At 34.4% G+C, this 15,221-nt stretch overlaps 1 protein-coding gene across 1 annotated transcript in view; it reads left to right on the top strand.

Annotated features, from left to right (window-relative positions):
- PLCZ1 (phospholipase C zeta 1) overlaps positions 1-15,221 on the top strand; it is a 45,472-nt gene that overhangs the window by 3,846 nt on the left and 26,405 nt on the right. The window contains exons 3-6 of the mRNA XM_058805169.1: positions 1,203-1,437; positions 8,375-8,576; positions 10,111-10,255; positions 12,066-12,221. Of these exons, the coding sequence (XP_058661152.1) occupies positions 1,203-1,437; positions 8,375-8,576; positions 10,111-10,255; positions 12,066-12,221 (738 nt within the window). The remainder of the gene's footprint in view (positions 1-1,202; positions 1,438-8,374; positions 8,577-10,110; positions 10,256-12,065; positions 12,222-15,221) is intronic.

Here is a 15,221-nt window from a genome sequence, read left to right on the forward strand (position 1 = left end):
AAGGAACTGTCAGTGGATCATTAAATTTTAAATTTTATACTATGGCTTCAAAACCATATAAATAAATCTAATTGAGCAGTAATCCCAAATCTTGATCAAAGAGCAGCCAGAGCTCAAGTAAGCAATTTCCTGTTTATAGACACTTTGGTGGAAGCCAACCCAGCCATTGTAAGTGCCACGTTTTGGATGCTGGAACTTGGCCTCTTTGGCACTTTTTGTTTAAGGAGCCAACAATTAGGAATTTTCATCAATTTACAGTGATGATCACTGAGGCAGTAGATTGCCCTTTTTTTTAATTTTTGTGAGCAATTTTGTCAGCAGATTTCTCTTAATTTGGCAACTTTTAAGAATATTTCAGGCTAAAATATTACAAACATTTATATTTTGTATGCAGGTACTTATTTTGAGTATAAAATTTTAAAGGAAAATTTGAATTGTTAAACCTGAGAAAACCACAAAAAGCAGAAATGGTAAAAATTATAATTCTATTCAAATTCTTTTGCCCTTTTAACTTTTCTTTTGGCTTTTACACTGAAACACTGAAATTAATTACTATGATAACATTTTGTAAGCTCTATGAAAACAAGCTTAAATTGAAGAATTCTGAAAGCGTGAATGATTAACCTAAGTTAAACATTCTGGCTTGTTAAGAACAGAACATGATGTCATAGGTTATTATAAAATATCATCTTCAATTTTTATTAGTGTTTCTTCTTTGAAGTGTTAAAAGACTTGTCTCTTGATAATTTGGACATCCTTATGTCATTTTTAAGATTACTGGTTGATGTAAATTTTACTGACAATATTTACAATATGATGTCAATAGCTGTTGGAGAGGTATTATACTAAATATATTTTCCACTTGATAAGTTTTATGCTGCACATTTGTTTTAATGCATAGCATTTTAGAGATTTTCGACAATATATTTTAATATTAAAATTCATTAAATCTAAATTTATTGTGCTTATTTAGATGCTAATTATGTCATATGGTCCATTTTACTTTATATAAAATATTTGTAGCACACAAAGCATAATCTAAAAGTTGAAGAATGTAATCTGATTGTATTCACTGTTGGATTCTTCTATGATTCTTACTCCTATGGTCAGTTATAAAAAAATGTTTGGTGCATAACTTTGCATATATGAATGTTGTTTTTTGATTTTTTAAAAAAAAATCTTTTGGTTGCTTCTTTCCTCAGAAAACCATTGACAAACACTCAGGAGATATAATTAGCATGGACGACTTCAGAGCTATTTATCGAGCTCTTGTACACAGACCTGAATTTGAAGAACTATTCAAGGCTTACTCAATAGATGGCAACATTCTACCTGATGGCCAGCTCCTGAAATTTCTTGCAAAAGAACAATTTCAAACTGAAGCTAATGAAACAACTGTCTTAGAAATTATTCTGAAGTATGAACCCATTGATGAAGGTATGCACAGTTAAATTATTTGATATCTAGCTGTGATTTATTTTGCTTCTCTCAATGACTTGGTTTTGCAAAACCTCATCTCTTTATTTATTTTAAAGCATGACTTTTCATCTATTAATTATTTTTCTTCCTTTGTTTTAATTAATTTTCATGGTGCCTTTCTTTCTCTGCTCTCTCCTTTTTTCTGTCATTTTTAATCTTTTCTTTCCAGTCCTTCTATAAATTCTGTCCTTCAACTCATTATAAACCATTTCCAATTTGTTTTTCTTAAAGTTCTTATCTGCCATTCTTCCTGTCTGCTCGTTACCCTGTCTTCTCTCCCTTGAGTCATTTAGTGATAATGCAAGGCTTCAGACAAGACTTTGATGTCCCTCTGACTCCCTTGCAGAAGCACTGTGTAAGATTTTCAGAGGTGCCTGGTCACCCTTTCTGATTCTCTAGAACTCTGAGATGAGGAGAGGTTCATAAATCTCTGACATGTTCTTCACCTATTTCAATATGCCCCAATTTGAAGTGTAACACTTCTGCTGAGTTTCACTGATTTCAGCTTGTGGCAAATTTTACCACTGAGCTATGAAAAGGAAGCTGTTATTTTATTCAGTGGTGGAATGTGTTTAATTCTTCCATTTCCTTGGTTCCCAGCCTTTGAAAATGGGCGGAATTGATAACTGGTTAGGAAAAGCAAACTCAAGGAGAAAATATTTCTTCTGGGATGAAAAACCCAGGTCTTCTATGCTGACTTGTTGTGAAAGAAGAAAATGGAAAATGCCACTTTTTCAATGAGAAACAGAAGAACATTTCGTATTTCATTAAGAGACACTTACTGTCCAGTAATAGCTGCAAAACACGTGACTCCTTATGCCCTTACTCTTTGAGGTTGCTTTTCAAATTTGTACATTTTTAAACATATTCCACTCTTTCAGAGGAAGTAATGTTTACTAATTGTACAAGTTACCAGTTTAAAAGGTTCCTTTTATTTTGTGTCTCTTGTTTTGATGGGAAAGTCAAGAACTGTAACACAGTTAAACAATGAAAAATCTTCAGTCTATTGGAAAACACCTTTGTAAATATCAACTGATGTTTCTATAGGTTTAATTTGATGTCTGGTTTAAATTTCAGATGCTGAGCCAAATTCTTGGTTGTTTCTTCACCTGTGATAAATTTGTTTGTCTCATAATTGGAAATAATGCTGAACAAAATAATCTCTGTATTGTTCATGCATCTTTGAGTGAATTCAAACTCCCACTCAGACATATTTATTGAAAAGTTGCAGTTATGATTGACGTGGGAGATGATTCATATGGTATTGTGATAGACCATTTTGTGCAACTGTCATTCTGAATTTGCTACAGAACGTTCTTCATCAGGATGGTCTGTTGGACTCATCTGTCACCCTTGCCCTCTGCTTTACAGAGAGGGAAAAGGGCAGGTTTTGACACTTGATTCACAGCTTTGCTAATAGTAATGACCATTCTCTCATCAATATGATAGCACTGGTATGTCAAGATTAATACAATTAAGATGAAAGCAATGACTACATTTTACATATAAATTAAATAAATCCATTTACGGCATTTAGTGCATCCCTAACATTTGTGCAGAGATATTTCCAAATATATTGGGCCAGATAACTCTGAATTTACTCTCTGTGGGTACTATAGCTACTTCAGGAAGGAATTACGTTTTCATTTTTATTATACAATTTAAATGCCTAATGTCAAAATGCTACACTAACGGATTTTTTCATGTGTATGCTAAAAGCTTGCATTTTTGGCAGAAAGAGCCATTTCTATGGAATTGATCACAAAATATGAAGATGTGATTCACACCTGACATTTATGTCTTACTAACACCCAAATTTCAGTTTTGTTCTTCCCAAACATCCCATTATCTGCCCATTCTACTATTAGCTTTGAATAGAAGCCTTGACTCATTAAATCAGGTTAAAGAAAAAATGCCAACTAAATGCATTTTCTTAGCTTGGTATATATGTCTTTTTTTAAAAAAATGCTTCTCATTTACATGGATAGGATTAGAGGCAGAGTGAGGATAAGAAGGTGCATCCCATTATTAATTATAATGTACTGCCACTCAAAGACTCTACTCCTGCCTATATTACTGCTAGGCAATACAAAAACAGGGCAAAAATGCAGTCCTGTCTTAAAAAACAGCTTGCTTCATAAATAACAATATAAGCCTGGTGCATCTGTCAGATAAGGACTTTGAGTAATCCAGAATGTGTTTGTGAAGCAGAATACCATTTTCAGTTTATTCTACTACACACAGTCATGAGGGTTTTCTTGGGTTTTTTTGAGTATGTGTGTGAGAGAGCAGGATGTAGAGCAGAAATTTGCAGAAGAGAACATTTGATCCCATTGGCCAATGTAAATCAAATTTAACAAAGCAGACATCTCTGTCAAAGTCCTACAGATTTCATAAAAAATCATGTGAAGCAAGAAAGATGACTTTAAAATCTCAACAATGACAATGGCTGTGGCTGGATTTGTGAGACACAGTAGTTCAGATGGATGAAAGGGTGTGTAAATACCCAGTCTCAGGGAAAATTTTCAAAATAAGGTGATTATAAGACAAAAGCCCTTAGGAAACTGAACTGAACTGTTCAGATAGATACTTTATTCCAATATGAACCAGTTATAGGTATAAGTAAGGTAGAAAAAAGCCTCCCTAGAATGTAAACTCAGAGTAGAAAAGGAATAACTGTATTTTTACTTTAAGGAATAACTGTATTTTTACTTTAGTCAGGGAAATACTTCCCTCTTTACTGCTCCCTTAGAGCATGAATGTTTCATTCTGATGTAAAGTAGTCAAATTTCACAGTATGAAATTCCATCTGATGATGTTTCTGCCTGACTTTTAACAATGATTGAAAGCTTCCTCCTTCCAGTACAACAGAGGAACACCCTGGTCTCTGCAAGTCTTTCTCATGAATTCCCCCCTAAAATTACCAGTAAATATATCTGTACCCACTTTACTATCTCTGGAGGCCAAGTAATGTAGACATTTAATTACTAATTCAACTCCTAGGAAGCAAAAAGCACACACATACATTTAAAAAACCATGGGAAACACCTTTCTCCCCATTTCCTAGCCTCAAATTCAGTTCAGGTTCTTTTCTTCCCCACTCCCCAGTCTCTGCTTCAGTCCAGAAGCGCTGCAGGTTGTACTCAGTCCCTCCAGTGTTGGTTTTTTTGGGTTTGGATTGAAGGCACTTGAGATGGTAGTTTATATTTGGATCAGGTGTTTAATATTTTTATTAGTAAAACAGTCTTATTATTGTGGGTTTGGCAGGTTTTCATTAGAAGGCACAAAATGGCTTACAATCTTTTGTTACAAGGTCTTTTAAGACTAAACTATTCAATTAAGAGCTGACACCTGGATTATTTTCTTTTTTAACTCAATAACTGATCCCAAAGAGCCCCCAATGTGGACTTTTCTGTGCAATTACAAAATGCCAATTAAACTCATAAAGAGGAAGGAAGAAGAAGCATGAAGAAGAAATTCAGGATGACGCCCTGTGTCTTTCATTTTGCTTTTATCCACAACATACTAAAAATTTTAAAACCTCAATTTCTCACCAAGTGATACACCTACACTGCTCTCTATGTTCCACTCCAGGAGGAAACAGGTCTTGAAGGAGGCTCTGGCCAGTGCAGAATGATTTCTTGTTTTCTCTGCTTCAGTGTAGGTACCCTACAGCCCTTCAGGACAGCAAATATCTTATGAAAGTTTCCAATTTTTTTCTTTCCAAAGAGGGAGAAAAATACTTTCAAAGAAGTTCCAAGATAAATAAGAAAGCAGAATGTAATAAACACTGGAAATAATGTATAATGTAATCAGAGTCTTTCAAATACTCAGGTTATATCCATAATTCCTCTCTGATGTGACAGTATTTGTATATATGGCAGAGCTGGAGTTTACCTTAACAGGAGGAATGAGAAAAATAATTTTTTCTTAAATCAGATTAAAAAAAACCACCCAAACAATATAAAAGAGTATTGCTAAAAAAATGAATTCCACACTGTCCAAAAGAGGAGGGCAAGGAAGAAATCATTGAACTTTGTGAACAGAAAGAGGCAATGAGAAGACAGAGATCTTTTCTTGCCTTCCCTTTCTACAAGGAATGGATATGTGTGTGCACACTAGCTACTGCCAAAAGGTCCTAATGGAGAAAAAGACTGAGGTTTCTCAGGGGGAGAAATGTAAGGCCTTGATGAAAGTCTTTCACTGTGGAATAGTTATGGAGATGAATTCCCATTTCCTTTAATGGAGAAGCAGAAAATGTCTGTAAATGGTCAGAAAATAGTGTGACTGGGCTATTCCTCAGAAATGTAAGGGCCTGTAATAAGCTCTTTAAAGATACAAAGATTTTTAGTCTGTTGATTGGAGACATGAGCTGAATATTTTATTGAAGTCTATATTGACTAACAAAAAAATGCTAGATGTTCATTTTTGGGGGATTATGCTCATCAGTACATTTGCATAAACATTAATTTCTCTTGAGAATATTGCAGTTAACTTTTGTCAATGACAAAAACAGACAGGAAAACATAATAAATAATTCAGAAAAAAAACAAGACTTTGAAAAGCCAGTATTTTTCACTGATTTAATAAATAAATGCAGTAAAGGTAAGAATTATTAGAAAACAAAAAAATGCTCGCACACACATATAAATAGTTAGTAGCTCTACTTGTAATTGCTCAGAGAAATAGACAGAGCATGAAAAATAAATTAATCAGAAATTAAATCCAGACAGTTCATGTATTCATTATAGGCAAAGCATACAGGATGAGCGTATTATGTTTTAAATAACATTTAAAAATTCAAAATTATTTTTAAAGATCTAGAAAGTAGAAAATTAATTCAATTGTTACAACTATAGAACAATATAACACAAGCATGTGGATAAACCAAAGTTAAGATACTAAATGGGATACTCTTTTCAAGAGTCATCAGGTTGGCAGGAAGTCATCCTGCAAATCTCTTAGTTAAAAGACCAAAGAAATTCCTCTGTAATATTATTGATCTGAGTAGATCTCAGTCAAAACTATGGATGAAACAGGGTAGGGCCTTCTTAAATTATGTAATCAGGTCAGTGAAGACAGGTTGACAAATCCAAGTTCTTAGAAAATTGACTGTAACAAGCTTGGCTAATACAAGTCAAAGGTTACTTTTGAAAATAGGGGGCAAATGAATGATGAATTGAAAGACTGGAAAAGTTCAAATGGAATATCTATTTTAGAAAGGGAACATCCAAGCAACTAGACACTGTCAGTTACTAGAAAAAAAACGGAGGAAATAATAAATATGTAAACTCTTCTAAGATGGTAAATGTGAGTAGCAGTTTGTTAGGACATCCCATGAAGAAATAGGATCCTGTTTTCTCCTATGAGAGGAAAAAGGAAAATTATCAGAAATCTGAAACAGAAAGATGCCCTGGCTTGGATTTGTTTTTGTGGAAAGCACTGGAATGAGGGAAGTGTGAGAGTAGTTTTCACCAGTGAAAGAGTGCGGAAACAGAGGAGAGGAGTAATACCAAACTGAACAAATATTTTGGACAGCAAGGAAGTTTCAGGGTAAACTTCTGTTTCCTAATTAGGGAAAATTTCCTGAAAATGAGATTATTTAGCTGTTGAAATGGTTTTACTGGGTTGTCTGTGGATCCTTGGTCAGTGGAAGTGTGGAAGAATAATTTCAGAAAGACTTCTGGTAGGAATTACAGTGGTGCGGTGAATGTATGTTTGATATCTGCATGGCCTTCTGTTTTTCTTTATCATTGTAAAACATTGCAAGTTTTCTAGTTCAAAGACCTGTGTAATAGAGAAATAATTATTTTCTGTAAATTCTCATTCAGGTGTAAAACTTTCACTTTGTTACACCCCAAAGATTGATAATAGCAATTCCAACTTGTGCATTCTGGTACTTACAGTTATAGTAAGAGTTACTAGGGCAGAAAAGGGGGTTTTCCTGCAGATATTTCCAGTCCTCAAGTTTGTATACATTGATTTCTAAGTTATTGTTAGCATAAAATAATCTTGGATTATTTACTGCTTGTTCACTACTGGCCTGCTAGGGTGACAATAAAGTTATTTTAGAGTAAGAACTGGGCAAAATCCCTCACTAATTCAAACTATGTTTTGAAGCAAAGCTGACTTTTGAGATTATATCATTTGCAAAATGACTGCATTTGAAACAGGACATTGGGAGCAATAGCTGGCAGTGTAATGGCTCTGTTTGCCATTAAATCAGTCAAAAGCAGAACAAATGGGATGACTATCACTGGGATGGACTCAATTAGTTAATTTTGTTTTAAATGCAGTAGTATAATAAGCTTGATTTGCAATTCATCTGTGTGGGCAGTAAATTATTTTGTTAAGATGCTATTTTTATTTCAAATATTTCTAAACATGATTTGATCAATATTTATTTGATTTTTTTCCACCCCTGGAGAAGATATTTGGTGCTAGGAGTCACAGCTTCTGCAAGATTATATTGAGAATTTCTTACTGACTTTTAGAGAATAATCCTGGTTCTCTTAAAAGGGAAAAGAAGATTCTCTTATCTCATTGTAGGGCATGTCATGTTACTTTCCAAATTAAATAAAAAATATTTTACTTTATATTTAATCCAGACTACTGAAAACTTTTCTTACTGCTGTCCATAGAAGAATAAAAGTGTCAAAACACATTTATTTCCTCTCAGAAGTTTGAACCCCAGCAATTCAGCTCCAGAGTCACATGTATCTGATTTTTGAGTTATTTATACATTTGTTATGAACTTTAAAATTTCAGGAAAGTGTTGTGCTGTATAACCTTCAGCAGTGTTCAGAATTGGGTATTAAAAATTTCAGAAAGGACATAGATACAACCATCAGAGTGGCTTCCTGACAGAGATGTTTTTCCTTTTGTTTTTGTGCAGTGAGGAAGAGAAGGCAGATGTCATTTGAAGGATTTATAAGGTACATGAACTCAGACGAATGTTCAATATTTAAAAGCCAGCACAGGAGCGTCTATCAAGACATGACCCAGCCATTGTGTGACTATTTTATTTCATCTTCTCACAACACCTACTTGATAGCTGACCAACTAATGGGACCCAGTCATTTATGGGGATATACCAGGTATTTAGACACTGTTTTTTAATGTTTTAAATATTCTTTGGCTTTTTTGAAATGACTGCTAAGTCACATACACTCCTACTTGGCAAAAAGGGACAAAGCCATCAAAGATACAAGTTGAAAATGTGAGAGTAGTCTTTTATTTTATGTGCACCCTTTTCAATATATTTGCCAAACCATCTGTTCATAGTCTGGAAACAATTTATTTTTTTCACTTACATCTCAGAAAGTCAACCTTGCAGCAAATGAAATCTATAGTATGGTGTACAGTACATGATTAAATCAGTTTTTAATCTCAACACACTGTGCAAAAATAAATAACTCCCTGAAAGAAAGGTAAAAATCCTGGGCAAGCTCTAATCTGTTCAATATAGAGGATGTGTGTTGGAGTGTATCTGTGTCAAGAACATTTGTGGTCAGTGCACATGGGCAGTACAAAAACCACAAAACGTGGGCATTCAAGCAGGCAGCAGGGGAGGAACCTCTACAGTGTGTGACTCCAGGAGGAGGAGGAGGACCAGGATGGCAGAGAAGATGGAAATGCATTGTGCAACAAAGGCAACACTGAGGGCAGGATATATTAAGAATTAGGAAGAGCTGTGTCTAGAATTCCTATTATTTGTACTGCTTTAGTGAAGAGAAAGCAGTTGGAACCATCATCTATCTGAACTAATTTTTTTTTGTTGCTCTCTTAATTTTCTATAATGACCTGCAACTATCAGAAACAGTACTGAATAATTAACAGTATTTTAAATTCCATTATGTGAATGCTGCATTGCTGAAAGTAATTGCAAAGAGGGTATAGACCCCTCTCTTTTCCTCTTTATCTATTATTTGTGTAAGGAAAATGCTAAAATCAGCTAGAGGCATATTTGACATATTGTTAATGTGTGAAAAGCAGCGTGTAAAAGACAGATTGGTAATTAAGTGAAAGGGTTTATAAGGAATGTTTCAGTTAGTTGCAAGTCAAATATTAGAAACCTAAGAATTTAAGGGATGCCACTAACGTATTAAAATTAAAGCAGGAAAGTCAAGGCGCCTGGGAAACTTTAGCACTCCCTCTTACAAATGTGGGCTGGGGAGAACTGACTTATGTAAAGACAAAGTGCAACCTGATTCTCTAAGTGCAATGGATCTTTAAATACAGGCATTCTCAAAATTGCAAGCAAGTTTGGTAGAGTAACACAAAAGACCATTTAAAATATTTATTCTTCTGTTTTAAGTGAAAATTTGTCTTTATTCCAAAATTCCTTTATTGAAATCTTTGACCCTCATTTTAAGGAAGATAATTCAGGTAATCCCATATTCTTTAGTGCTCCAAGAAAGTTTATTACATAACACACCTAGAATAAGCAACAGAAAATATGTGTGTCTCATATATGTAAAATTTTGTAGGGTTTATTTTTATTTATGATGAAACTGAGGTGGTTTTCCTGTAATTGATCACTGTGCTTGTAAAAAGAAATACATCAACTTGTATAGAAAAGTATGGTATCTTTCTTTTGGCTGTGAAATGATTTCTCTTGTTCTTCTGAAGTGCTCTCCTAAAAGGATGTCGTTGCCTGGAGATTGACTGCTGGGATGGCCACAACAATGAACCTATTGTGTACCATGGTCACACTTTAACAAGCAAAATCCCATTTCGTTCTGTAATTCATGTGATTGACAAGTATGCATTTATGGTATGTATAGATATATGTCTGCAGAAATAAGTTGGGATGGTGGCTTTGACTAAGCCAGGGACACGGCTCTTATAGATTATCCAGGGTAAAAAAATATGAAACAGAGCATGTGGCAATGGGCATTGTTAAAATTAATTACAGAGCAAGTGTGCTATTTGTTCTTAATGTATTTTAAAAACTTTTAAAGGAATCATAATAATTTTTCCTGATAATGAATATACACCAAACAGTGCAAAGGATTCAGGTGATCTTGCTCAGCTTCTTGGGTGTAATTCTCACCTCAGATCATTTAAACAAGGATTGAAGAGCTACTTCAGAATTGGTCTGACATTTTCTCCCTTTTTATATCTTTTAACGGTTTTTGTGTCACTTATTCTTCTACTGCTATCAGTCTGTCTTATATCCTATATGTGACTTTATGAAATAGACAATAATTTTAGATAATAGATGAGTCTGAGACTTTGTTTTTCATTTCCTCTCTTTTTATTTTGAATGTTGACCTGATAAGTGTTAGCAGTTACTGATTTTTTGGTCAGGTGACTCACAGGGCAAGGTTCCTTCTGCCTATCTCTGGAAAAGCACTGAAATGTGGAGAGTTTTTGGCACTGTCTCAGGATTTTGTATAGGCTTTTGGCAAAACTCCTGCTCAAAGCAAGTGCTGTATGACTATTAATACAAATCTCAGAATAAGGCCAGCATTATGTGTCTGAATTTATACATCCATGATCATAAATTTATGTGGATTTTTACACATATGTGTTATTAGCCTTCTCAGTGCTAATGAAAGCTGTGTTTTTTCTATTCAGTTTTCTGTATACAATTTAATTAATATCTGATTTTAAAAGTGAAATTAAAACCATTATTTTATTCCATTGTTTTTCAAAACTCATTGGATATAACTCTCCTATTCTCGCTAATACACAACATATTGTGCTTAATTCTAATGCAAACTTTATTTCTCAAGTTTAAGTGCCAATGAGATGATAAAATCACAACAGGTAATGGTTGGTACCAGCTGTCCATGCAAGCTGAACTCTGCTTCTCTTAACAAAAGCTCATGGGACAAAATGTGAAGACAGGAAAAAATAGAAAGGTGTTTTCCTTCTTGACAATTTAGGTCCTGCCTGAGCAAAGATTTCATTCAGACTATGGTTTTGGTAGCCACCATTATTACTGTCAACTTCTGAGATTTATTTGTATGTTTAAATGGATATGTTTCTTTTGAGTTATTATCTAGGTTTTACTCAATTTCCCCTTTTCACCTTTTATTTTTAATTTTTACTCAATTACCCTTGCTTGAGTACTGTGATGAGTAAAGTGTAGACTGTCCCTAGAAATGTTTATGGTATTATTAAAAATTTTAAAAAATGCATAGCTTGTCTTTGCAGAAGTAATAATTTCTGAAAAAGCTTTGGGGAGACTATCAGCTTGAAAAGCATTTCAAAAAATCTGTCATAAACAAAAGCAAAAGACATTTAATCTTGTTTTATGTTGTCAATTTTAATTTTAGAATTTGATTTTACCTTTTAAAACCAAAACAAAGCAGTTCTTTTTACACCTCTGCCTATGTCCAGCTCTGCTTTAGCTTTCTGAAGGTGCATTTTTTTCTTCTTCAATTGTGCTTTCTCTTTTCCACAAATGTGAGCTTTTTCTATTGCCTTACTAACCTGAAACAACTGATCTATATTCTGCATGCTTTGAAAATGAAGGTAAATACAGATTGCCAAGGGGACTTTTGTAAGATATTTTGGAAAAGCAATTATTCTCATTTTTATTTATTAATACTAAAATCCCAAAATTATGTTTCCAGTCATCTGCCTATCCACTTGTACTGTCTTTGGAGAACCACTGCAGCCCTAAACAGCAGGAAGTGATGGCATTCTGCTTGAAAAGTATTCTAGGTGACAAACTTCTTTCTTCACCACTTAATGGTGAGGTAGATATGACACGACTGCCTTCTCCTGAGGTAATAAGTTTTCATTTTTCTCTATTAAAAAAATGGAAAAAATTGTGGGGTTCTTCACTTTTTTTGTTCTTAATCCTCTGGAACTGAATTTATGGATCACATCTGGTGTCAGAAATAGACTTCAGTTAGTAACAAAACAATTTAAACAGCAGAAAAAAGCCCCATGGAAAGATGCACATGTTGCTGTATCTGTTATCTGCTGATTTATTTTTCTTGTTTGAATTGAAGGAAATTCCTGAAATTTAAACTTGTTATTGAAATGGAAACCTGAACCAGCATTTTATTTTGTCAGTAACAGTGATAATGAAGTTTTTCTTGGTGTTCTGCTACTACAAAGCCATTCTCTTTCTCAGTGTGCTTCTCCCCAAGACAGTGTTCCTCAGCTGGTGGCCTGAGACCCCTGGGATATGAAATCAGAAAAGGCAATTAGATGGGTATTGAAAATTTTATTGCAAGCTAAAACAAATAAATGTCCACAGTTCCAGTCTTTGCACATAATTTTCTTTCAAGGACAATTTTTTTTTTAAATCTCTTGTAGCACAAATACATGCATATATACAAAATACTTATTTAGGCTTGTCAATGTTGCTAGTGATAGCTGTATTTTACACTTTTTTTTTACAGTAGCTAAAAAAAATGCAAATGAAAATGTGGAGAGGAAGCACTGTCATAAAAAAAAACAACACACAAAGGTTGTAATTTTCAAAGGATTTGTCAAGGAAAAATATTTTTGAAGCAATCTGTCCAGAAGATGTGTTAAAGTATTACCATATTCTTCTATTTCCATAACAATGTTGTTATAAATTTATTTAATATTCACATTTATCCGCCTTTTGTTTTTATTGTACCATTATTTTTTTTACATCATGGTGTCCAATATAATTTTGATGCCTTAAAAACTGCTTTTTCAATTAGGAAAAAATATAAACTATACCAAACAAGAGGGCTTGTTTTAAAGCTTCTCAAAGCATGGCTGGATTCAGTGTAGGAGATGTCCAAAGACCATACACCCTCTGAAGCAAGCACAAAATCAGTGAACATGGAATCACTGAATCACTTAAAAATATTACTGTCTATGATATATGTCTCTTACCATATGGTTACTGTGATATAGGGAATTCATACTTTATATTTCCATAGCTTAAAGTTTTCATGAGTCATTTTTGCCTGAAAATGGATTGCTGGGTCTATAAGTATGGAAATGCTGACTGGTGAGATTCATTCTCCTGAACTTTCAGCATATTAAAGAATTGCCAGACGTATTTCCCATTTGTGCCAGGTGTAAGGCTTACCTAAATACCACCACTGTCCTCAGCTGGTTACAAAAGTTTGAATTTAATAAATTATTATCTTGAGAATGAACATAAATTAGGATCATCTCCATTTCTCCTAAATGTACTTGTCAAGCATGTTAGAAAAATCAGTAGGATTTTACCTAGCAATGGAAATACGTAGCTATGGCAGAATGTGTAAATTCAGCTTGACTTTTGGCTGGCATCCTTTTGAAAAACAACTTTTGGTCCATGTTCAAAAGGAATTTCGTGGCATCACATCTTTAAAGCTTGGGACCTTAACCAGGCATTTTCAAGGCCTGGTTAAATTTGTTATGATTTTAGAAAGCCAAATTCTGAATTTAGTCTTCAGACTGCTTTGCTTAAGCTGTGCAAAGGAGATGTTACAGAATCATAAATGATGAATTTAAAATGCTCTTTGTGGGAAGGATTCTCAGTTAGTGTGGAAAAAAAAGCTGTCACCTATATAATTTATGCTCCATTTTTTTCAAGATGGAGCATGAGCACGAATAGGGAAAAAGCCACCTCAGTGTTCCTCAAGATCAGAATTAAATGGTTCTCTTTTGTGTACATGAAGTGGGAAAACATACAGTTTCTCACAACACTTCAGAGAAACATTTCCCAATTACAGGTTCCTTTTAGGTTTTGGAGGCTTCCATGGAAATTATTTTCTCTTCTCTTATATGGTCAATCTTCTACCTCCTTCTTTAAGTAGATCTTGAGCTATACTTTTGTCCCCTGAGACGATTTTGTGTGTGTGGAAGGAGGTTAAAATGAGGAACAAACCCACTCAGGTGGTTCCTTGGACCACCTTGCAATGAAGTCTCCTACCATTGTAATTCAAAGTGAAAATCACATGGAGGGCCAGAAAATATTAGTGGAGGATCACTGAACACTTCTTGTGTCTGCTTTTCCCAACACTTGCTTCATCTGAATAAACAAACCCCAGAAAATTTCAGGAAGAACGTAATTTTTTTTTAATTCTTTGCCCTCAGTCATATATTCACACTTCCAGCTGATTATATTGATATTGTTAATTCCCTGCAATTCCTGTATGCTGTAGCATCTCAACACACAATTCTTCCTCTACATATGAAGGAAAGAGAAGACTTTTGCTCTGTTTCTTTCTTTCATACATACCTGATCCCCTGAGAAACTGAGGCTGCCCTTAAGCTTCATCTATCTATTCTACCTCTTTGCAGGGCAAATGTTTTGCCACTCAAAGCAGCAGACCTGATAAAATTCTCTGTTCCCAGCCTTGGCCATCATGGTGCTTCTGAAGAGACTTCATGAACTTCCTCTAATATTCACTGGAATATCAGGTCCTTTGAGTCAGTTCCTGCACTAAATTAGATGTGGCATCACTGACTGGTGCCAGACATCCCTGCAGGTTGCACCAGCACTCCTGGAGATGTGCTGATAGAAAGTGAAGGAATGAAGTGTCTTTTGCAGCAATTCACATTTGAACTTAGAAAATATCAAAAAATTGTGTTAAATATATGTTAGAATATATACTTACCCTGCTGTGTCCTTCCTCTCAAAGAAATTTGACAGCAATTGAAAGAAACATGTAGGCATCCAATGTAACACAGAAAAGAATGTAAACACACTGCTTTGATGAAGATTTGTTCCTCTATTATTTTGCATTGTGGTGCATTGAACTGCCTTGCACTGCTGACAGGATATATATATCAGATAGTTAGGGAAC

The sequence above is a fragment of the Ammospiza caudacuta genome, chromosome 5 (assembly GCF_027887145.1).
Source record: "Ammospiza caudacuta isolate bAmmCau1 chromosome 5, bAmmCau1.pri, whole genome shotgun sequence".
Classification (NCBI taxonomy): Eukaryota; Metazoa; Chordata; class Aves; order Passeriformes; family Passerellidae; genus Ammospiza; species Ammospiza caudacuta.